Source organism: Mauremys reevesii, unplaced genomic scaffold (genome assembly GCF_016161935.1).
Source record: "Mauremys reevesii isolate NIE-2019 unplaced genomic scaffold, ASM1616193v1 Contig72, whole genome shotgun sequence".
Taxonomy (NCBI): Eukaryota; Metazoa; Chordata; order Testudines; family Geoemydidae; genus Mauremys; species Mauremys reevesii.
The window spans coordinates 40028-64525 of NW_024100887.1; the positions used below are offsets into that span (position 1 = coordinate 40028).

Here is a 24498-nt window from a genome sequence, read left to right on the forward strand (position 1 = left end):
CTTCAGCTCAACTCTGAGTCATGGTAACCTTTCCATCAGCTCCAGACTTACCATTCAACACTTTCCAAGACTTAGCTGCAAGGAAGGGTCTCTGTGTCTTGAACAAGCACTTACAAGGACTGTGCAGTGAGGTCTTTTCTTTGTATGAGAAGAGATACAAAAAAGGAGCCTGACAGAAAAGCCAGGTTCTGCAAGGAGGAACTGTCAGGCCAAGCCAGGATCTCCTGGTGAGTAGGAAGGCTCTTTAGCTAGCTCTTCCCACAGAGACTGATTATGGTTACAGACCCATCCTGAAATTAGAACAGGATATTTTCAAACTTATTCTAACAGTAAAATAACACAATTCAACCCTGTTGTACAGAGGAGAAATCACTCCATCATTTCATAGTTATTGCTACTGATCTCACTGACAAACTTCCTTTTCTCAAAAAGCACTGTGGTACCTTATAGACTAACAGATGTTCTGGAGCATGAGCTTTTGTGGGTGAATACCCACTTTGTTGGATGCTCTTTGCTGCTTTTACAGATCCGGACTAACACGGCTACCCCTCTGATACTCCCTTTTCTCAGGGCTGCTCCCAGCACTTTGGGAGTTTTCCTCTTCTCCCTTCCAGCTTCCCGGATGGCCAGTTTTGCTCTTTCACTTACATCCTTCACTGCTTTGGATGAAGCTGTGTTTGCCCCAGTTTAATCCGTAGCTGAGACCGCAGGTACCAGCAGCTAGTTACAAAGGCTCAGTTCCCATCACCAGCAGTGGGAGGTTATCCAGGGCTGCAGGATTTGGCCCATGGACAGTCAAGGTGCTACAGCAGCTACATTCTTACGTGGTGAGTCCTGCAGCCTATTACCAAACTGCTCTGCCATAGTCTGCAGAGCGGCCTGACTTGCTGAGAATCAGCAGAGGAGAGACCCTGGAGTAGAGAAGGAAAATGTCCTCAGCAGTCACAGCCGGCAGGAGCAGCAGAGACTGAGTATCAGACACACTTTTTCACCAGGACAGTAAATGTGCACAACCCCCGATATATTCTCAATTCCTCCCCTCCCAAGTAAGCCCTGTTCTGCTCTATTACACTCCCATGGGATGAGAGGGAAGGTCCTCTCATTGGTAAATAACTGGTTACAAGGTGGGAATAAATGGTGAGTTTTCAAAATGCAGAGAGGTCAATAGCGGTGCCCCCCAGGGGGTCTGGGACAAGTGCTATTCAACATATCCATAAATGATCTGGAAAAAGGGGTAAACAACGAGGTGGCTAAATTTGCAGATGATCCAAAACTACTCAGGAAAGTTAAGTCCAAAGCAGCCTGCAAAGAGTTACAAAAAGAGCTCACAAAACTGGGTGAAAGGGCAACAAAATGGCAGATTTGTTGATAAATGCAAAGTGATGCACATTGGAAAATATAATCCCAACTATACATATAAAATGACGAGGCCAAAAATAGCTGTTGCCACTCAAGAGGGATTTTGGAGTCACTGCGGATAGTTCTCTGAGAACATCCACTCAGTGTGCAACGACGGTCAAAAAAGCAAAGAGACTCTTGAGAATCATTAAGAAAAGGATAGAGAATAAGACAGAAAATATCAGCAATTCAGTGGTGGGGGGTCCTTCCACTCTGGGACCCGCCGCCAAAGTGCCCCAAAGTTATTTTATTCAAATTTCCTGAATTGAGTTCATCCATTCAATGTTATGTGTCCCCACTAAAGCACGTGAATTCGGGGGAGTGCGTCCACAGTACCGAGGCTAGCATCGAGAGGTGGAGTGTAGCACTGTGGTTGCTATCCCACAGTTCCTGCAGTCTCTGCCACCCATTGGAATTGTGGGTTAAGCTCCCAGTGCATGTTGGGGCAAAAATATTCTCACAGGTGTTTCTGGGTATGTGCCGTCACTCACTCCTCCCTCCGTGAAAGCTACGGCAGACGCCATGCTGCCAGCATACGGTTCAGCACGGTGCACCGCCTGTCTCCTGGTATGTTGAATCCACTTCAAGTGTCCTCTCCTCTTTCTATCTACTCTTTCAACTAACCATTTTGCGCCGTTTCTCGGTCATCGTGAACAGAGCCACACAGCTTCCACCGCAAATTCTGCAGGTCCAAATCAAGTCTCTGGAGTACATCCATAGCTGGGATGGGTCATTCAGTTCCTTGCATAGAGTTTCATTTTGTAGCAAAGTCCCTCCAGCGGTATCTGCCGTCTCTCAATGGGTCGATTGTGTAGCTGATGGTCCTTAACTGGCCATCAAGCAGGCTAGGCAGAACTGACACCAACTTGTCTGGCTGGGGTGTTCCCCGGAAGCATAGCACAAGTTTGAAATACGGGCAGCATAGAGCTAATATTCATAACATCAATTTCAATAATGATACACATATAGATATAGCTTCATTATAATAAGCCACTCAGAACCTCTCCATAGACCCTTACGACAACCTTTCTACAATATTGTCTGCAAATATAGAACAGTGGTCACAATGGTGATCTACACAGTTACAGATTATGTCAATAACATCACAGGAGGTGACATGGCATCAGTGAGACTGATACTGGAATACTGCCTCCAGTTTTGGTGTCCTCATTTGAAAAGATGTTGTGAAATTGGAACTGGGGCAGAAAGAGCTGCCAAATGTTCTGAGGGCTGGAGAAAAATGCCTTCTAGTGAGCTATTGAACGAGCTCAATGCGTTTAGCTTATCAAAAGAAGATTGAAAGGTGACTTCATTGAAGTGTTGAAGGACCTTAATGGAGAGAAAAGATTGGCTATTAAAGGCTCTTTAATCTAGCAGAGAAAGGCATAACAAGACCTAATGGATGGAAGGTGAAAAGAGACAAATTCATATTACAACTAAGGCACAAATATTCAACAGCGAGGATGTTTCACCACAGGAACAAGCTACCAAGGAAAGTGGTGGATTCTCCATCTCCTCATGTCATTTAATGAAGACTAGATGCCTTTCTGGAATGTGTTTGCCCCAAAAGTAGCTATTGTGTCGTACAAGAGGCCTGTGATATGCAGGGGGTCAGATTAGATGCTCTAATGGCTTCTTCTGGCCATAAAGCTGACTAATTTCTGAAAAACTGAGTGTAGCATTGGGAGCAGCGTCTCATGTTTTACTGTCTAGCCGGTTTGCTTCCTAGAACAGATGCTCCTTGAGTGGGGTGATCCACAAGGAGTAGCAAACCTCAAAGTGCCTGGCCAGGGCAGGACATTAGCACAGCAAGGGAGGGTGTGGCAGTGACATCACAAAGGCCTTTTGCAGCACCTCAGACTATTGGTCAAAGGTGGTGGGAGGTGGTGACCTCACAGAGAGATGCTGACATCAGCCAGGCAGGACAGGGCGAGGGCCAGGAAACCTCAGAGACCCCTGTGGCTTTGCTTCAGCAAGTCTCCTTCTCCAGGTCTCCTTCTCCTTCTCCAGGTCTCTCTTTGAGGACTGAGGAGTATTGGGGTTCACGGACGTGAGCGCCAGGAGGAACCTCTTTCGAGTTTTCTCCTTCCCTTTTAGTGATTTTACTAGAGACCAGCCGTCCCTGTTTAGAAGGTAAGAGCCTCCTCAAGGGAAGGGGTGTCACAGTTCGGATGCTGGTGGCGCCCACCCCCACTGTAAGGAAGTTCCCGCCACCCTGCTCTGTGTTCGCAGGGCGGGAGAGCAGCATCCACAGCAGTGATTTGCTCCTGGCTGCCGGAGCAGAGCAGCAGACTCAGCTGTCAGAACTTCCCAGAGCGATGAAAGGGGAGGGGCCCATGGCTCTGTAGCAGGAATGCAGGGCAGGTGAGTTCACAGCGGGCATTGTGGGATACTGGCAGAGGCCAGTTATGGTGATATAATGAACAGCAGTGTCTACACTTACACTCAGCCACTGTAAGTTTGCTGGAAAAAGCTGTAGGCTTCTCGTCTAGGTGGTTTTATTTTGTCACCAAAACAGGGCAGTTTTGTTGCCAGACGTGGCATTGCAGTGTGTACAAAAGCCACAAGCTGCTGATCGAGGGAGCATAGTGTGTTTTTCACACACCTGAGCAATATAATTCTGCTGAAATAACTTTGTAGTGCAGACCTGGCCAAAGATTCACACATAGAGACAGCTTGCAAGGAAAATGTCACCTGCTCCTCTGCTTTGCAGAATCCAAACACAAGTAAAGCTTGTCAGCCTAGGTGGAAATGCAGGGAGTCAGGTGTGAGCAGACACTGTACTTTAGCCACAGTCAGGCACCATAGTTTAGCTGGTTAAAGTACCTGTTTTGTACTTGTTTTGTCCTGGGTTCAACTCCCAGTGGTGCCTTGTTGAGATACTTTTAGAACACCTGGTATTGGCTACTGTCAGAAGACAAAATACAGAGCTAGATGGATCTTTGGTCTAGCCCACTGTGGTTTTTCTTGTGGTTTAAATTACACTCACTGGCACTGATAATAGAGTTACTGAAAGTTTGGGAGTTAAGGGCTGATAGGTCAGTGGTCCAAGCCCCTCGCAGATGACCCCCAGGATCTGGGACAGGGACAGGTCTGGGCTCTCGCACCAAATGCTCATTGTGGCTGCCAGAATCTGTGGGAAGCTCATTTAGTTTACACCCAGGGTTGAGTCCTTGATTCACACATCAAGGATAACAACTCTTTGTTTCTCCTGCCCCAATAACAAGGAGACTGGGAATCCAACACCAGCCAAAAGTGATCATTTCGGCAAGCAACCCAAGCTATTTCCAACATACTGTAAAATCCACATGCAGACTCATACACGAAACCTTGCAAGAAAATCTTCCTGAGGGTCTGAAGCACCTGCTGCTGGAGGAAGGAGGGAGCTGTGGGTGGGGATTGAGGGGCAGCATGAGGAGAAGGGGCTGTGGGTTGGGATTGAGGGCACTGGGAATAGGAGGGGCTGTGGGTTGGGTTTGAGGGCACTGGGACTAGGAGGGGCTGTGGGTTGGGACAGAGGATAAGGGTGAAGAGGAGCAGGCTCTGACTGGGAGTGAGGAGCAGTGAGTATAGGTGGGACTGAGAGTTGTGTTTGAGGGGCACTGGTAGCTGAGGTGACATGGGTTTGGGCTGACGAGCATCTTCATTTGAGGATCCAGCAGGACAGGGGGAGACAGCAGGTGATTCTAATTCCTTAGGGATATTCTGTGTGTTTGTCTGTGTGTGTGTGTGTGCAGGGAGGAACATGCTCTATGCCCAGAGGACTTTATTCCTCCAGCCTGCAAGGACAGAGGGGACGTCAAGGAGTTGCTCCTTCAATCCCCACACAAAGGCCCTTCTTAGGAAAGGCAAAATCCCAAGGAGAAAGAGCAACACCCCAAAGAAGACTCCAGAAACTCAGATTTTTACAATCACGGTGAGAAGTGTATCACCTGACAAGGGACTTGAACCGGGACCCTCAGTTTAAAAAAAAACAGATACTCTGCCAATTAAGCTAGCCAGGCTCACACAGGAAAAACACAAGTTGGTGCAGAGGTGAAGCTAGTGAAGAAAAAGCGAGACAGACACAAGAGGAAACCTGCTGCTCTCTCTCTCTTCCCAGCCCTGGCCTGGCCTGGTATTAGTGCTGGTTAAAGAGGAAAATATCAGCATCTACCAGCCTCTCATAGCTGTACAAGTCTCAGGCACAATACAGAGGTGCCCATCTGCAAGTGCCGAATGGTTGGATTGGCTAATGCAGCCTGTAGATGTCCAGGGCACACTGGGATATCAAGCCAAGTGTCCATCACCATCATCATTTCACAGGGACAGAAAGGAGGGGAAGGAAATGGCCACACGACGGCAGCAGAACCTGAGAAATGAAACACAACTGGCTTCCGAACAGTGAATGAACCTGACTCCCGTATCATGAAAAGCCCAAAAGCCGTTTCTTTCTATGCCTGGGAGAAAAGAGTTCCAATCATTCCTGCCCATTTACTTTTGAATTATTTTACATTGTAAAGAAAATTGTAACAAAATGAGTCTGAACTTGAGCTGCCTGTTATTAAAAGCTGGTTCCCCAATTCAGTTCCAGCTGCCCTGCTAGAAACACCCCCAGGTCCCCACTCACCCCAGGAAGAGGAAAAAGAGAAACCCCCACTGGGCACTGCCCTTGGCTCCAGGCTGCTGTCCCGGGGTGCGAGTGAGGACTGATTGTTTGCTGCTGTGTGGGGGGGATTTAACCCCAGTGGCCCAGAAGGTGCTGCCCTGGCAGAGGACTGGCATGGTGCTACCCCGTAACCAGCTCAGCACGCTGGCATTGTGAAGTGTGGATGGTTTCTTGAAGCCCACCTGTGTTTAACCAATCTGCCCTCCCCCCGGCACTCTGGGCGCAAGGAGGGTGAATAAAACCTGGATGCAAGGCCCTCCTGGTGGGCATTGCTCCATGGGCTGCTCTGGGCAGCTGCGCCCTCTCCCCTGCTGATGCAGGATGGGCCATCGGCCTGGATTTCCCGATTGCTGGGTTCTGGAAAAGAAAGACAAACCCACTGCGCCATCACTGAGCTCGGCTGTTGGGGTTTGAGCTAGAGCGGGACCGGGCAGGACCCAGACAAAAGCTCCAGCCCTGTGGGACCCGTCCACAGAGTTACGCGCCCAGCCCTGTTTGCCAAACGGGAGGGAATCAAGCCCGGCTGGGGGTGAACAAACGGCCTTTGCAAGAGGCTGTTTGAGCCAACACGTGCCCCTGTATCTCATGTCATGGAGTCAAGGCCGCCCAGAGGATTCCGGGGGCCCGGGGTCTTCAGCGGCGGGGGGCCCTTCCGTTCCGGGACCTGCCACGGAAGTGCCCCGAAGACCCGCGGCGGGGCCCCCCCGCCACCGAATTACCGCCGAAGAGGACCCGCGCCCGGCGCAGCCGGTCTTGGCGGTAATTCTGCGGCGGAGGCCCGCGCGGTCTTCGGGCACTTCGCGGCGGGTCCCGGAAGGAAGGGCCCCCGCCGCCAATTACCACGAAGACTGGGCTGCAGTTGGCGGCGGGTCCGCTCCGTCTTCGGTAATTCGCCAGCGGTCGTTCCGCCCGGGCGGAAGGACCCCCCGCCGGCGGGCCGGGAGCAGCAAGCTCCTGCGCCCGGCCCGCAGAGTTTGCGGGCACCCGGGCAGTAAGGGACCCTGCTCCAGGGCCCCGAAAAACTCTGGTGGGGGCCCCCGTGGTGTGGGGCCTGAGCAAATTGCCCCTCTTGCCCCCTCTGGGCGGCCCTGCATGGAGTCCCGGGCGATGCTCTGGAACTGCTCCCCACCAAGCCAGGCAGGACTTTGGGGAGCCTCCTCTCCCTTGGAGCAGACTGTCTGCAGGGCAAGAAGCTCCCACGGCTTCACCTCCTGGGTCTCTCCTTGGAGCATTCAGCATCCTCTGCCCCTCCGTGCGCTTCCCACAGTGAGTCCACCCAGGCGGGGTCCTGGGGGGGCCACAGGGTCCTGCACCCCCACTTTGCAGTCAGACATGACTCTCAGCCAGCCAGTAACACAGAGGTTTATTTGATGACAGGAACAGGGTCTAAAACAGAGCTTGTAGGTACAGCGACAGGACCCCTCGGCCGGGTCCATTCTGGGGGGCAGTGAGCCAGACCCCCACGTCTGCCCTCACTCCTCATTCCCAGCCAGCTCCCAACTGCAACCCCCTCCAGCTCCTCCTCCTCTGTTCAGCTCCTTTCCCAGGCCAGGAGGTCACCTGACCTCTTTGTTCTCCCCCACCTTAGCATCCCCTGGCAGGGGGAAGGGCCCCGGCCATTAGTTGCCAGGACACAGAGTGTTGGCCAGAAACTGAGGGCCCCCCCCAACAGTATTCAGAGGAAACATTAAGAACAGTCCCACTTCGTCACACCTCGCCACCTAGCTGAGGGTGTTGTTGAAGACGCACCAGAGTATTTATAACTAACGTCGTCAAACATTTGGGTACCAAGTCCACTCCCCAGAGTCATCCCCAGGTTTCACAAATAACGTCTTAAAAGTTGGTTCTTAGGCTTAGAAAAATCAGACCCTAAACTTGGCGCCAGCAAAGTGTGTCAACACACGAGTTGGCCCATTGACTTCAATGGCCCCACAGACATACTTATGTGATTCACTGGATCAGGACCTAAGCAGTGGATATTGGTGAAAGTTGGTTTCCCATTCAGTCCCCAAAAATGGTGCCAGGCCCCGTTAGCCCCAGGCCACCCTGGACCCCATGTCTCCCTGAAGTGTGGGGCCGGGCGGTTGCCCCTATTGGTCCTATGGACACAATGACAGTGGGTCCAGGGTGGCCTGGGGCTAGCAGGGGCTGGCACCAGCAGCAGCAAGCAACCTGGCCCCTGCTTTGCCCCTCCCAGCCCCATTCCACCCCTTCCCCAAGCCCCTGCCCCATCTCGTTCTGTCTTTTGCCTCCTCCCCAAGCAATGCCGAGTGGGGCGCGCTGAGCCAGGTGGAGTCGCTCGCTGCTGCCTGTGCCAGCCCCACTAACTGCCCTGGACCCCACATCCCCCAAAGCATGGGGCCCAGGGCGGTTGCTGATCTGTCCTATGGACAGGTCAGCTCTGCTTGGATCCCTTCTGGACACCACCAAAAATGAGACAAACCTGGCGCCCACGGGTGCACATGCAGGTTGCAGTCACCGCTGGGGGTGGCGTTGAGGCGTCCCGTCTACCTGGCATAAGGAAGCACCTGGCGCGGTTTCCTTGCAGCAGGAGAAGCTGAGCCCCAGGCCAGACTCGGCACGATCACTGGGAGGTGACGGACCTGAGCCCCGTGGGCTCGGACTCTAAACGCAGCCCTGGGGGGCAGTGCCCCCTGTGCTGGTGCCACCGCAGCACCTGTGCGGTCTGATCTCCCCGCCAGCCCCTCAGGGACTGAGACTCAGTTCTCCAGCTCCCGCCAGCTGGGAGGAGAAACTGGCGATGGCGGCCTGCAGCCCGTCACCTCCCCACTTAGTGCAGGGCCTTGGCGTGCGGTGCCATCGTGTCAGGGCAGCGCCCCCAACCCTGGGCCATCTCGGCCTCGTCTCCTGATGCCTGCAGCTCTCCAGGCCCCTTCACATCATGGTGCCAAACCGCCCCTCTGTGCCCCGAGCAGCGCCCCCCATGTCCCGCTCTGGGGCCGGGGCACCTCTGGCCAGAGGGTTCCGCCCCTCCTGGGCAGCAGGGCTGCGTGATGCTGCCCCAACCCCACAGCCTGCCAGCGCCCTGGTCTCTTCAGTGCCCGCAAAGGGGCAGGCGGAGCCCTTGGCTTTTCCAGCCCCTGGGAAGGGCACCCAGGCAACAGCTCTGAGGAAAGCTCCACCTGGATCCCTCACACCGGCTCCTCCGGGCGGTCCTGGAGCTCACCCAGCCCAGGGCTGCCGTTCCCAGGAGGATCCCGATGCAGGAGCCGCAAGGGGCATCTGAGCTGGAGAGCAGCCGGCCCGGGCCACGGGCCTCTTGCTAGCTCCAGCCCCGTGTCCTGTTCGCCTCCCACGGGGCTGGGGCCGCAAGGAGATGGGCGTCACCTGAGACCTAATACAACCCAGCCAGCGTCTCCCGGCCCAGGGTGACCCTATTCCCACCCCACTCTGCTAACGGCTCCTGCGCTGACCCCAGTACTTTCCTGCGGGCCTGGGGCTGTTGGCACCCACTGCTGGGGGAAGAGTGGCCCCGGGCCCCATTCCAACGAGCGCCCCTTGCTCGCAGGGCCTGGGCCCGGAGCCGCTGGGAGCTCCTCCCCGCCTCCCCTGCAGGGTGGTAGAGCAGGGCCAGGACTCAGGCATCCCCCGGAGCACCCTGGCTCGGCAGCTCTCCTGGCCTGGCGCTGCCCGAGCCTGCTGCCGCTTGGCTTTAGCGAGCTGCCCCTACCCCGCCGTGGGGCGCGCGCCGGGCTGCCCGTGGGAGCAGCGGCTCAGAGCCAGCTCCGGATCATGCAGGGCCTGGCTGTACCCAGCGCATGATCTTTTCGCGGGTGTCCCTGGGCTCCCAATCCTGTTCTCCACCGTGCGGGGCCGGCAGACGTGATCCAGCCCCAGGGCCGGAGAAAAGCAGTGAGCAGCCCCCCGGGGTGGCAGAGAACCCGGCAGCGCAGCTCCGAGCTGGGACCTGCGGGGACGGGGCTGGCAGGGCGCCCGCAGCCTCGGCAAACAGGCCCCCCGCTGAGCAGCGTCCGTGGGCCGTGGGGGCTGCGGGATGTGCCTGGCCACGCAGCGCCACCGAGGAGCTGATGTTTGCGGCGCTGTGCTGATCCCGCAGGGTGGCTGGGGACAGGGGCGGCTGCCCCCCCTCCCCCCATGGCTCTGCAGGAGGCCAGATGGGCCGGCAGCGAGGGAACAGGACCCAAAGGGACATGAGCCCAAGCAGCCCTTTGTCCCTGGAGTCCCCATCCCGCCCCCCATGGTGCTCCCAGCTCCTCCCTGCAGGGTTCCAGGAGCGCCCCCCCCCCGTGGGCCCGGTGGGCAGCACATGTGCTGGCTGGGAGCCTGGGGCCGAGCCTGCTGCTCCCCGTGTTTCACGTTCTGAAAATATCCTGATGCCACTAGCTAAATCCCTGGCACGCCACAGCACCGCCCCGAACACTAATGGGGGCTAGGATAGAGGGCTGTGAAATCATGACAGGTTTGGAGAAAGTGGGGGTCACCAATGAAATGACTAGGCAGCAGGTATAAAACAAACACAAGGAAGTATTTCTTCACATAACACCCAGTCAACCTGTGGAACTCCTTGCTGGGGGATGTTGTGGAGGCCAAAAGTATAACTGGGTTCAAAACAGAACTAGAGAAGTTCCAGGAGGATGAGTCCATCAATGGCTATTAGCTGAGAGGGGTCACAACCCCATGCTCTGGGCGTCCCTAAGCCTTTGACTGCCCGAAATTGGGCCTGGACAACAGGGGATGGATCACTCAGTAACTGTCCTGGTCTGTTCATTCCCTCTGGGGCACCTGGCACTGGCCACTGTCAGAAGACAGGATATTGGGCTAGATGGACCATTGGTCTGACCCAGTCTGGCCGTTCTTATGTGCCCGGTGCAATGGTGGTGGCCCAGTGACTGACCACCGCAGAACCACCTCCCCCAGCACAAGAGACCATCCCAGCTGAGCCTGCCAGACCCAGCTCACCCACCGCCCCGGGCTGAATTCAGAGATCCCGGCATGGAGCTCCCCTGGAAGCCCAGGGCCAGAAATCTCCTTTGTAGCAGCGCCCCACCCCCACTCCCAGCCCAATCATGGAGGCGCGTCTCTCCCTCTCCCCAGTGCCCGGGCCGGTGCTGCCATCACCTCCGTCCCGAGGCCCACGTTAACCCTGCTCGGCTATTCCAGAGTGGGCGACAGGGCGCTTTCAGGAGCACGTCCGTGTTCTGGCTTGGGGGCAGGACCTCGCCTCTTGGCTCGCCAGCCAGGCACGAGCGCCGTCAGCACTGGAAGCAGAGAGGCCTTTACCGCTCTGCGCTCCAGGAATAACAGTCGGGTGGCAACTCAAACCTCCAGCACGTCCCTCTTTGGCATTTGCCATGACGATGGCAAATAACTCCCTTAGCTGGCGCTAAGAGGCTGGTATCCTTCCTCGTCTCGGAAATAGCTCGTTACTGTAGTGCCTGGAGAGCCTGGCTGAGATCCAGGGCCCCGACGTGCCAGCTGCTGCACAGGTAACCCACACACCTCCTGGGTGTGGTGTGTGTCCCAGCTACTGGCACCCAGACCACTTAGAGATTGATGAGTCTGGTCTACACCCTTAGCTAACAGCCCCTTGGCTATTCGCTCACAGAATCATAGACTATCAGGGTTGGAAGGGACCTCAGGAGGTACCTAGTCCAACCCCCTGCTCAAAGCAGGACCAACCCCCAGACAGATTTTTGCCCCAGATCCCTAAATGGCCCCCTCAAGGATTGAACTCACAGCCCTGGGGTTAGCAGGCCAATGCTCAAACCACTGAAGCTCCTGCACTGAGGTCCCAGGGTCGATCCCGCCCACCGGCGCCTGGGGTCTGTGGGTGTTACACACAGACAGAGTGAGAGCCAGTCCCTGCCCCAGAGCCCTGACAATCTAACTAGCCACGGCGGATGCAGGCAGGAATATCACTGCCATTAAGTAGCTGGAACTGAGGCCGGCCCAGATCCACAGAGAGATTTAGGCACCTATCTCTCATTGACTTCAATGGGAGTTAGGCCCCCAAATACCTTTGAGGATCTGGGCCCAGGGAATTGAATAGAACGTATCTCCTGAGTCCCAATCCAGTGCTTCATCCACAGCCCAGTTCTCTCGCAGCCTCTCCTGTGAGCCAGCCACTAGCGAGAGGGACGTCAGACTCTGAACCAGTGGGGAATAGCCAGGCTGCCCCCCAACGGGCCCCGTACAGAGCTGACAGGGGAGTTGAGCCTCTTTGCCCAGATCTACCCCCCAGCAGTTGGTGCCAGGGGTGGTTTTGTGGCCTGGGAACTCATTTCGCAGCCAGTCTGTCGCAGGAGGCTGTGGGGCAATGCAGTGCTCTGCCAGGGGAGCCGTGGCACCATCCGTGGGTGCAGTGACCCGCTTTGCAGGGCACAGGGCCACGGCTCCGTGCCACACAGGGCAGGCTGTGGGCTGCGCCTGTCGGGACATGGCCCCGGGGATGCCAGTTGCACCCACACAGCCCGGCTTGTTGGCAGGCCCTTGTATTCCCTGGCTGCATCGCTGGGCTTTGTGGGGGAGGGGGGCTGGCTATCTCCAGCAGGGCCAGGCTGTAAGAAACTTGCAGGCTGGGATTTGGGGTCGGGGGGACTGCAATCTTAGCATGCTGCAGTGGGTGCTGCAAACTTGAGCGGTGCAGCAACCCTGTGCGTCACCAGGTCACAACGGGGTGTGTGTGTGTAAAACGACCAAGAGAAGACGGCTGACTTTGTAAGTAGTGACTGTTCAGTTTGTCAACTGATCTTTCACTGCCTTTTTGTGTGTTCTGCATTACAGGTGGTGCAGTGATTTTTCGCTGCGTTTTGTGACAGTAACGCAAGGTGTGGAAAATGCTCCGTTGCAAGCGATGACTTGCCAGACAGCGACAGAGGGACTCGTTTGAATCCCACAAATGCACTAGGAAATTATTTGCATGTCATCCCCCCCCCCACCCTGTGTGTTTGAACAGATGCTGGGAATCCATCTGGAAAGCGGGGATCCCGTAGCCAGCCCCGGCGTGTGTGTTTGTGTGTTTTTGTATGGTGCGTGAACCGACCGCACCAAATCCACAACATAAACAAACCGTGGCCACAACTTCTGAACCCCCAAATCGCTACTTCCTCCCAGTGTTCGCCTGGGAATCCCAGAGGGCCTCTTCACTAGCTCAGTTACTCTGTGATTTCAAGGGCATCTGTTAAAGGGAACAAAGGCTTTCCCAGAGATTCCCATTGTGGTGTATTGAAAACTGTGTCAAAATTACAGGCTGCTGTCACTTTAAATCCTAAGGTTTTTTCCTAGCCTGGCTTGCAGGTGAGGGGGCTCTGCAGGGAAGCCTGCCATCTGGTTTTGGAAGTCAGTCTGCAGAGAGCCAGCCTAAAGGAAGGTGGGGTGGTGTGCCTCTCTTGGGTAGCAGCCTGCTTCGTCTAACTCTGGTTTGGGGTTCTTGTGCGTTAGCGTTCTGGATTCTAGGAAATAAAGTGACGTGACATCGAACCCTTCCAGCTAGAGTGTCTTGATGTTTTCATAGAACTTTGCTGTGAATGTGACATCATGGCCCACGGAGAGCAGCGCTCCAGAGTGAGCACCCAGCAGGTCACGGTTGTTTGATGAGGGGCTCACACACGACTCCTCCAGGTGCTGTGTTGGGAAGCTGCCCCCTGTCCCTGCTACTGCCCATGGAGCTCACCTGGGCTTGAGCTTAAACACCCCTCTCTGTGTCTGCACCAGGTGCTGCTGGTGGGGGGGGGGGTGTTCCGATGATGACGTGTTAATTACAACATGTCCGTTCACACAGCTCCTGTTCCTGGTGCAGACCCAGCGGTGGGGAGATGGGAAAGGCCTGGTTTCCAGGCGCTTGGGGGGAAGGGGTTGGCACGGGTGGTGGTGGTGGGGATTGCAGAAGTGGTGTTTGGCGGGTGTGTTTAATTCACACTCCCCCATGTAAACACAAGAAGGACTAAGGCCAGGTCTGGAGTCAGACTCCATTCAGTGCATGAGGGGCAGGGAAGAGACATGTCCCTGGCCATCCTCCTTGGGATTCGGAAGGGCCCATCACCCCGGGATCGGGGCTGTCCGTTGCAACCGCTCCATAACGTGTTTGTGGGTGACACCCACGCACTTTTTGCAATGGAAAGTTTTTTCTCAGGGAACCAACCTGCCCGGCTGATGACCCTCCACCGGGTGCATCTCCGAGAATAGCGGCAGCGCTGGTGAGGCCATGTTGGGCCCAGGATAGTCCAGAGACCAGATCTTTTCCTACGTTTGCTCGCCAGGCAGTGAAATAGTTAACTCCGGTGCCTTTCACGCTGGCATCATTAGGGCGCGAGTTACCACCCAGAATCAGTTCACACCTCTCGGATGTGGCTGCTTTCCAGGACCGGCACTTGCATATTTTGGAAGTTATTTCTCCCCAGGGCAACCCCCCCGGTTCTTATCTAGCGCTTTCTACTGGCTGAGCTCAGAGTGCTTTGCCAAGGCGGGCGGGAGCATTATCCTCCTATTGCAGGGGGAAACTGAGGCACGGGGGGGGGAGTGACCTGTCTGAGGTCACCCAGCGGGCTAATGACAGAGCTGGGACTAGAACTCGGGATCGACCCCCGGCCCTGAGGACTCCGGGTCACCGAGCCCCTGCCCGGCTGTCTGCTGCCGGCTCTGGCTACCCGGGGGCAGGCTGCAGGCTCTCCCTCTCCGGAGCCTGCCCCGAGCACAGGGCAGCTATTGTGCCGCTCGCCCGCTCCCGCCCCACCGCTGGCACCGTTCCCGGCTCCGTCTGCCTCCTGCCTCGCTACCGGCCAAACCTGTTTGCTTGGCTGCGAGGTCCTGTCCCCCGGGGAGCGGGGAGGGCGCGTCGGGGAGCGGAGAAGCCAGCGGGCAAGTCAGCGCAGCCCCACGCCCCGCCGGTGCCTCCCCTCCGCCTGGCTCCAGCGCCCGCGCAGCGGGAGTCCTGCGCACACGCCAGCGGTGGCCCCCGGCTACCCAGCGCCACCCCCGGCGCAGGCGGCTCCAGCAGGTGCCGGAGATGAAGCGAAGGAATCTCTCGGCGCGGGGGGAGCTTCGGGGCGGCTCCAGGCTGGCGCAGGGCCGCTGAGGAGCCCTCTGCTCCCGGGGGGCCGCTCGGGGGGCGGCCCAGGGAGCCCCGGGGGAACAGCTGCGCTGGGCTGAGGATGGACCCCGGGCGGCGGGGAGCTGCGGTGACACCTGCGGCCGGGAGCCGGCACGCAGCCGAGGTACCGCTTCGGGCCGGGCCCCTTCTCCCCCCCCGCCCCCCCCGCCGAGAGATGTGACCCTGGGCGGGGCGGGCGCCGGTCCCGGGGGGGGGGGCAGGTTCCCGTCCTTTGCTTCGGATGCCAGGCGCGGCCCGCGGCGGGTGGCGGGGGCGGGGCTGCACGCGGGCTCCTAACTGAGCGCAGGGCAGCGAGGGGAGGCGGTCCCGGGGCACAGGCGGTCCCTGGCTCAGGCGGGGACAGCGAAGGGGAGCCGCGGGCCAGGCTGGGCGGCTCAATCGGCTCCCACTCGCCCGGGTCCGCAGCCCTGCCCCGGGGCGAGCCGGGCAGGGCCCGGGCGCTGTGTGGCGGGGCCAGCTGACCCGGGCGGCGCTCCCCTCCCGGCGGTGCTGATCCGGGCTGCTGGGCAGCCGCGGGAGCCATTGGCGACCCGGGCCCGTTCCCAAGAGCCGGGGCTGGCGGGCGGCCTCGCTAACCTCCCGCCTGCACGGTCCCAGGGATACGGGCCACTTGCCGTCCTGCGCTCCCGTGCGGCCTCGCTGCGCGCCCGGGACAGCGGTGCTGCTCCACCCCAGAGCCAGCTGCACGTGCGGGGCGGACACCTCCCGCCTGGCAGGCTCTGCTTCCGAGCTCGCCGCCTCCCTTACAACGCTCTGACTCGAGTGCGGCCCGGCTGAGCCTTGGCCCGAGGTCAGCAGCGGGGAGGACATCGAGTCTGCAATGAACCCCCCGTGGCTGGCCCGTGTCAGCTGCCTCGGGCTGCGGGGTAGACGCTGGGGCTCAGGCCGGAGCCCTCTCAAATGAGGCGATTTGGGGCAGCCCCCCCCCCAGGGAGAGTCTGGAGCCCAGGGAGCCCCCCCAGCGTATGGACATGAGACATCCAGGTCAGTGGAGTTATGCCTGGGATCCGTCTGGCTCAGGTCCCTCCATGGACAGCTGGCAGGGTGGAGTGGGAGCTCCCATCCGAGACCTCCGAGCCCTGGAGCTGGTGGGACCCAGGAGTCCTAGCCCTGGGCCAGAGGTTGGCATCGAACCCCTATAAGAACCCGGCCATACTGGGTCAGATCACTGTATGTCCAGGGGGCTGCTGGATCTTCCCCCCAGCGCCGGCGCGGGTGGCAGAACTTGGCAGATCGGAAGCGCAGAATTGTTCCCTGATTCCACTTCAGGGGAACCCGCAACTCCATTCCAGGATTTCCCCGTGTCCCACATGCTGCTGCCTGCACTAAAGCCAGCTGGGAGGGGATCCTGTGCCCATCTGGAATATATTTTGCTTCCAATCCCCTCCCCGGAGAGGTGAAGAACCCGGGCTGGAGTTGTGTGGCTGATGGAAGAACAGGAATGGGTTGAGAGCCTTAATTCCAAGATTGGGCCCTGTGAGCACCTTAGGTCTTGGGAAGTCGCCCACAATGCTCCTCTCCTCTGTTAAATAACAGGGATCTCAGGTTGCCCAGCACTGCCTCGTGCCCTTCTGGAAAGGGATAAACTTAGCCCTCTGAAAACTGGGAAATACAGAGTTAAGGACACCCTACCCCATCATTCACCTTAACTCTGCTCCCTGGAGCTGACAACAGTGGCAGGGAATAGCTCAATAGGGGTGGTGCCATCAGAAGACTTGAGGAAGGACTTGGAGAAGGTGGTTGTGTTGGGTTCCACTGATTTGAATCCCAGCATTTTTTTGCATGTAATTGCCCTGCACGGTTTGGTGCAGCGGAACGGGGGAGGGATTGGCTGGCAGGGAGCACACATACCGGCACGGTTCCCCTAGAGACGCAACAGTAGAACCGAGCCCACAAGCCCTGCAGAACAACACCGAGCTCTTTCTGCTTGCTGCTGCAAAACCCTGCTTCAGGTCAGAAACCTTCAAAGGCCAGGCTGATGGGCTGGGAACCTTCTGCAAGTCTGCCCCGAGCCCCAGCGCAGGGCGCACTGGGGTTTCCATTTTAACAGGGTGGAAAAGGTCTTCGGAAATGCTGCCTTTGGGGCTAGAGGATTGTTTTTAAATGCTTAGTTTGTGCTGACTTTAATGAACTCCACACACACAAAGCTATAAAATAAAACAACAACACTTTATTTGCTAAGGGGAGAGGAAGGAATGGAAAGGGGAATGGATTAATGATTCTGGAGATTCGGAATAACACACAGGCACTTATAATACAAGATGTTCTATCTTTACAGACATCAGCGATAAAGGGGTGCAGGATCCAGAAAAGAGAAGCCAGTAGTGAACACTGACCATGGACAACAGATGAAACAGACAGGTACGTATCCCTATCTTAACTCCCACCCTAACCCGCTTTGCGTCGTCCTGAGTGCACGATTGATCTAACTAATCGGACCAGGTCCGTGTATGCAAGTTTGCTTTCCCAAAACAACAAACAAACAACCCCAACTTAATTAGTAAGTAGCTATTGCAGGCCCATAGCCAGTGGCAAGATTGTACCGCACCAGGAGAGAGCAGCCACCTGCACCTCTGACAGCTCAAAGCTCAAGAGCCAGTGCCCCTGGCCCCTCCTCATTGGTCTCTGTAGGGAGCTGTTGCTGGGCAAGGTCAGATTCCTGCTCTTCCCACTTTCCGCCTTTTCTAGGTACTGAGGAACAAGAACCTGACCCCCAATGGAGGTCGCCTTGTCCTTTTACCAAAACAAAATGGCCTTTTGATTTACAGAACTTATTTTAACTTTTATACAGAATAATTCGGCAAACATGTATACTGAAATTAACATTTCCCCCTCTTGTCGGTGTTACACCTGTTTTAAAAGATGTAACTGCCGACACCTGTGGCTTTGCCAAATTATGACCCACCCGATGAATAAATTGTCACATGGCGAAAAATTTGCATTGAACCCAAATACAACCATAGTATTACAGAGGGGATAGTGCTGATTAAAACATTCCTTATCGCAGACTGGGGATGTGTAATAACTGTTTGATTTGCTTCTTCCCTAATTACCACGGGACCAGTTAAACTAGGAATAGGAGAAGGAAGAACCAAAACAAATTGGTATACTCTTATTCCATACGGACCTACCATAGACCATTTACCAGAGTCTGCCGTTGTAACATTCATTTTAAACCTCCCTATACAAGTCTAACTATTTACGGGAAAATTTAACCTTGATCTTACTGCAGTAGAAAGTTTTACAATGAAAAGACTCTTCCTGCTTTACATCCATTTCCCTGCATAGACGAACTATCGCAAGAAGGTGTGGATACAACAGTACATTGAGAGCCGAGAAGGAAGGACTGTGCTGGAGTACTAATTCTGAACATGGCACTAGGTCTTTCATGAACCCAAGGAGCTGATATATTTCCAGAAACCCACCCCATGGTACATGCTCAGGTACTTCAATTTAATGCAACCTCAAATCTTATAACTGTTGGGCACCCTAAGTTTGGTACAATTCCCAAAAGAGGTTTTACTATATCCCACTTACATGACATTTCTGTTTTTTCTCTGCATCCCACAGGTGCAGCCTGATAGTTAAGGCACATTTCTGAAATTACTGCTTGAAATATACCTGCCTTGTTCGATCTTTCTTTGACCCACTTGAGCACACAGCACGGTTCTTCCTTGATCATTAAAACAGAAATGGGGTCATTTTGTTCCAAAGGATCCAGGGTGGCCATGGGATCCTCTGTGGCATAATGACTCCCTGTTATACAGAACAGATGGTCACCTTCAACCAAATCAATTAACCAAACCTTAACAAATACAGTGCAACCTATATACATAGAGAATAGGATGATGGCGGTCATGTCGATCTAGGAATGGAAGAGAAAATATGATTGGCACAGTTAAATGGGTTGATTTCCTTTCCATTCCTTTACCTGGCTGCTATGGAATCACTTTAATTTGATCCCCTTCTTTGCTGGTATTTGAACCTGATATACAGAGGCACTTGCTCCGTTTGTTATGATAACTGGACCCACCCAACGAGGACTAAGGACATGGCCTTTTCTATATAATACCTAAACATTACCTTTGTACCAACCACCCATCCTACATCATTAATGTGGCCTAACCAAGCACTAATGACTTGGTTATTAGCTTTTAGTTGAGGAGCTACTCGATGTTGAAGACTGCTGATGGTGTCTAGCAACTGTGACATGTATAAGTCTATTTGCACCCTGGGAAGGTACTCATCCGGTGGAACTCCTCCCACCCACTAAAGTTCAGGGTGTGCATAATTCTCCCAGTTAGCATCTCGTGCGGTGAAAACCCTCACACAGTTCTAGTAGATCGCATGGCCGCTAGGATATATGGGAGTTTGCTATCCCAATCCCTTCCTTGCACATCTATTACTTTTCTAAGAGCAGTTTTCATGGCTCTATTAGCCTCTCGACGATAACAGACTTTGCGGGTGAGCAGCTATGTGCAACCGCTGTTTGATGTTTAAGGCCGCACACAGCGCTTTGTGACTTCACCCACAAAGTGTGGTCCTCTGTCTGAATCTATTTCTGATGGGATACCAAATCGAGAAAAGGTTTGTTCCAGTATTTCCTCCTTTATGTTAGGCAACCACGCCACTTAGACACCCGTTCCAAAGTTTTGGACGCAGCATAGTGACCCTGGCCATGAGCTACAGTTATTAGTTCTTTTCGTGGAGTTATTGGCATAACCAGTACAGGTAATTCACAGTTTGGTGATGTTGCTATAATCAATCCGTTTTTGTCCTTACATATCCTTGATGTTTCCCTGCTGTTAAAAGGGCTTGGAGATCATTATCCTGTTCTGCAGGGTCAAGATGCCATGGCCTGCTGACACATCTGGAGACGGCATCTTAACTACAGCAGCTGAAATTGGGTCTTATCCCATGTATATGCTGATCCTAACCTAGCAGCTTGTTTTGCTAGCTGATTGGCCTGATTGTCAAGCGTGGCCAGAACCGACCCCCTTCGTATGGGCTTTTACTTTGAACTCTTTTCTTCCAGATGGGAAGGGCTTGAACCACCCAACTAGAAGCAGAACACAGACAGATGTTTTCCTCAGGTGCTACCCCAGACGATACTGCCAGGACCGCAATTCATTGTGCAGCTTGTGCTGACGGCGGCCTCACCGTACCCTGCACCACTTGCTGTGTCCTCCTGGATTGCAGCAAACCCTGCAACAGGATGCCCTTCGTGGTGACAAGCACTCCCATCAACTGCCCAGAGTGTTAACCCTTTTCCTTGTACTTCTTCCCAGGATGTTGCTAAGAAGAATGGAGATAGTAAGTCTAAATCAGGATCTGGCAACGGACATTCGTGCTCATCTCCTGCGGTAATCGGAGCATAGGGAAGGATTCTCGTATGGGGGGGATCTTCTCAGTACGAATATCCCGATTGACCAGACTTAGAGTCCATCCCGCCAGCCGGGGAGAGGATACCCTTCCCTCATTAATTCTTCCAGAGATGACATATTTTACTGGAGTATGGCATGTCCTCACCACAATGAGAGCTGTGCCACTTAAATATTCCCAATGTGTTAGGGACCATACCAGGGCGAATACCTCACGTTCGCAAGCTGAAAACCTCGCCTCCACCTCACTGAGAGTTTTGGAACCATAGGCCATCGGTCTCACCTGGCCAATTTGTTTTTGCAGCAAAACAGCTCCAGTGCTTGCTGGAGTAGTTGCCAGGTGCAAGTAAAATGGCAGGCCTTGTTTAGGAGAGGCTCGCGCTGGTGCAGCCGCTAGAGCCTTTCTAAGATCATTAAAAAGGCACCTTTCACAATTGGCAAGTCAAATCCTAGTGAGGAAAAGACAAAGAAGCGTAAACTCTGGCAAGTCAATGAAAAGTATAGGGCAGAGGCCAAAATGAACGTGAAGAGCAACGAGCCAAGGCACAACAACTAACAGCAAAGGGTTGTTCAGTACATGGGATCAGGGCCGGCTCCAGGCACCAGCCTACCAAGCACGGGCTGGGGCGGCACCTTGGCAGGGGGGCACTCGGGGGTTGGGTTTATTTGTTTTGTTTGGCCAGGCGGCGCGGGGGGGAGGCGGGTCTTAGGAGGTGTGGTGCCGTGTTGGGGGGGCGGGGACTTGGGCGGTGCTCGGCTGGGGCGGGGACTTGGGCGACGTGCCGCTCGGGGGGCGGGGATGTGGGTGGGGCGCCGCTCAGGGTGGGGACTGGGTGGGGCGCCGCTCGGGGGGCGGGGCTTGGGTGACGCAGGCGGCAGCCTGCGAATTCCTGTGTCTGAGGGCTGGATGTCGGGGGGCAGGGTAGGATGGCAGGGGTCCTCCTCACACACCCCCCCTCCTGCGCTCCCAACCCCAGCCCCACAGACTCACGCGGGCGTGTTGGTTCCCATGGCAACCAGGCCTGCGAGGAAGACCACGGTGCCCACGGCCGCAGCAGGGAGCAGCCAGGCCGTGTAGAAGCCTGCAGAGGGGACGGGCACGTGAGACCAGCCCCCGGAGGAGGGCGACACCGGGCAGGGGAGACCCCCTCCCTCCCCTCTCCATCAAGGGTGGGGCACCAAGACTCCTGAGTTTCACCCCCAGGGCTGATGCCCTGTGTGGCTTGGGGAAAGTCCCTCCCCCGTCCGTGCCTCAGTTTCCTCAGCTGTAAAATGTGGACAATGATCCCGCCCCACCTGGCAGGCTGGGGGCAGGACTAAGGCACTTGCAGACTCTGCATGGCACCTCGCTCACCCTCTTCCACCCCACGCCCGCCCACGCCCCTGTGAAGCAGGGGCACGGGGCACCAGCCACATGGCACTGCTGGCACTTCGCGGCAGCACCAAGGGAAAGAACCAGGAGACCTGCCCACACGGTCCTGCCCCCCGGCCCTTTCTGTACCAGTCAGGGTGCCGGGAATCTGCCTCTGCCGGCCGGACACCGAGAGCCCTGGGCAGCGCCACCGGGCAGCACAGGCTGGGTGAGCCTGGCTGGGGGCAGAGAGAAGCCCTGGGGCTCTGTGTGTCCAGCAGGCTCCAGGAACAATCCCCGTGATCCCCATCCCAGCCCCAACCTGGCCCCTGGGACGCTGCAGGGGAGGCGCTGGGGGCAGGGGCGGACAGAGGGGAGGAGGAGGTGGGCTCTCACCCAGCCAGGCGAAGTAGATGGCAATCTTCTCCCCGAAGTACTGGCGGATGTGATCCATCGGCTGGTACCGGTACCAGCAGCCCCACTGGGCCCAGAAGCGGTAGAGGACTTGGCGAGGGTTCAGGGCTTCATCGGGGACCTCAGACTCAGGCGTCTCGAAGGGGCCCTGGGTCAAGGCAACAGAGAGGGAGACGGGTCGGCCACCTGCACAGCCAGGGGCGACTGCGGATGGGGCAGGGTCTCTGCAGTGCCCAGGGAGCAGAGCTGCCAACGGCTGCCCGGGACCCCCGCCTAGTGCCGGCTGAATGGCCGCAGTGACCAACCAGGACCTGCAGAGCCAGCAGCTGCCCCCCGGTCCCCACATCCCAGCTCCGGAGGGACGTCTGTGTCCCCGCCCCATCCCAGCTCCAGAGGGACATCTCTCTCCCAGGCCCCCCATCCCAGCTCCAGAAGGACGTCTCTCTCCCAGGCCCCCCATCCCAGCTCCGGAGGGACGTCTGTCCCCGCCCCATCCCAGCTCCGGAGGGACGTCTCTCTCCCAGGCCCCCCATCCCAGCTCCAGAAGGACGTCTCTCTCCCAGGCCCCCCATCCCAGCTCCGGAGGGACGTCTGTCCCCACCCCATCCCAGCTCCGGAGGGACAGCAGCCCACCCGGCAGCCCCTACCTCGTGCAGCGGGAAGGCAGCGCCGTACACCTGCTCGTTCAGCAGCCGGTTGATCCCGATCTCGGCACGTTTCCGCTTCCCGTAGATGGTGCGAGCCAGGATCTCATAGACCTGCCGACCCAAGGAGCGCGGCGCCGTCAGCAAAGTCCACCCTCGCCAGGGCTCACGCGGAGCAGGAACCCAGCAAGTCCCGGCTGGGCGCAGCCCTGTGGAGCTCACACACCTGGACCTTGCACCAGAGCCTTGGGATGCTAATGGGAGCCTTCCCATAGACCTTTCTGGCCCAGCCCCCAGGGCAGGAGCTGCCCACGGCTCTGATGCCCCCACATTCCCCTTGGCTCATGCTAGGTGCAGGGCAGAGGGAGCCTTCCTGACCCTTCCCCAGGCAATCAGCCGTGCCCTGGAGCCTGAGATTGGATTCAAACACACGTCACTGGTTCTAGTGTTTCCCACCAGCTGTGGGGCCTGCGGAGGCTGAAGCACAGAGCTGGGCCCGAAGCCATGAAGGGGGATGATTCTGGGTTGGGGTTTCTACACAGAGCTGGGGGCAGGGTTGGGTCTGGGTGGGGGGTTAAATCAGCCCATTAGAGAGCCAGGGGATTTCGATCTGGCTGCCCACCATGTGATGGGCCCGTGGAGCTGCCTCTAGGGCAACGGGGTTAATTACGGACCTGGGCAGAGCAGGGCTGGGAGTGGGGCAGGCCCCTGAGGTCCCCATGCTCCCTCCACCCTACTCACGATGCGATGTCTCTGCGTGTTGCTGAAGTAGGAGTCCGGGAGTCGCTGCCCAGGAACCTGGGGGGGATAATCAAACAGCCAGTCGGGCCAGGGGAAGGGAGGCAAGGAGGGAGCTGTGACGAAGTGGGGATGTTCTGGCTGTGCTCTGTGAATGCTGAGTGGGGAGTGCTGGCCTGGGAAGGCTGCAGGGGAGTTGTGCTGGGACTGGCTGCATTGGGGATGGGAGACTTGCCTTGAGGGAGGACACCTGAGCACGGAACATGAGACCCCAGGAAGGGGGCTGGAGGTCGGCCAGGTGACACCTCTGCCCGGAAACTGGACAAAGGACACAAAGGCTGGGGGAGGAGCCGGGGGGAGGCTGAGTGAGAGGCTGGAGGGAGTTTCAGTTTGGAGCTGGCTGGGAGACTGGAGGGGAGCCCAGATGGGGCTCTGGTCTCCCAATGCAGCTCTGGCCTCCCTGGCCCCCCAGATGGACCTAACTGAGGGAGTCCCGAGACTCACTTGTCCAGCTTGGACCTGCGGAAGGCGCAGGTGTAATAGTCCGCGGGCTTGTTGGGGACGTGCTGGTGCAGGGCGTTGGGGGTGCAGAGTCTCCTCAGGACCTCGGCGGAGCTGTTCCAGTCCGGGTTGGGCTGGGCCTGCGGTCGGCACAGACAGCGTCAGGGCTGGGGGTGGCCAGGGGAACCTCCCAGACCGACAGTCACCTGCAGGCGGAGACGGGGCCAGTCCCCCCACTACTTCCTGCACACGGGGGGCCTAGCAGAGCTGGGGGGCGGGGCTCAGCTAGCAGGGGGCTGCGGGTCGGGGCGCTGGCAGAGCTGGGTGGGGAG

General features: G+C 56.7%; 1 protein-coding gene and 1 long non-coding RNA gene across 2 annotated transcripts; one reads left to right on the forward strand and one right to left on the reverse strand.

Moving 5' to 3' along the window:
• The first annotated feature begins 3700 nt into the window (after positions 1-3700).
• Positions 3701-5918, forward strand: LOC120394673. Its single transcript, XR_005592364.1, has 2 exons — positions 3701-3762; positions 5704-5918. It is a non-coding gene; the product is annotated as an uncharacterized LOC120394673 (long non-coding RNA).
• Positions 5919-20327: 14409 nt separating this feature from the next.
• LOC120394672 (anoctamin-7-like) lies at positions 20328-23930 on the reverse strand. Its single transcript, XM_039518892.1, has 6 exons — positions 23901-23930; positions 23669-23725; positions 22931-23041; positions 22266-22431; positions 21510-21600; positions 20328-20967 (listed from the first exon to the last, which is right to left on the reverse strand). The coding sequence occupies exons 1-6, from the start codon at positions 23928-23930 to the stop codon at positions 20961-20963; spliced, it is 462 nt and encodes a 153-aa protein (XP_039374826.1). The 3' UTR covers positions 20328-20960.
• Between the last annotated feature and the right edge of the window lie 568 nt (positions 23931-24498).

Excerpts from the sequence above, each read along its gene's own strand:
- LOC120394672 (XM_039518892.1), bottom strand. The coding sequence starts at position 23,930 with ATGTTCCGTGCTCAGGTGTCCTCCCTCAAG. Across the intron at positions 23,042-23,668 it reads ACACGCAGAGACATCGCATC|GTCTATGAGATCCTGGCTCG; the intron begins GTGAGTAGGGTG and ends TTGGGTCGGCAG. Across the intron at positions 22,432-22,930 it reads CTGCCTTCCCGCTGCACGAG|GGCCCCTTCGAGACGCCTGA; the intron begins GTAGGGGCTGCC and ends GCCTTGACCCAG.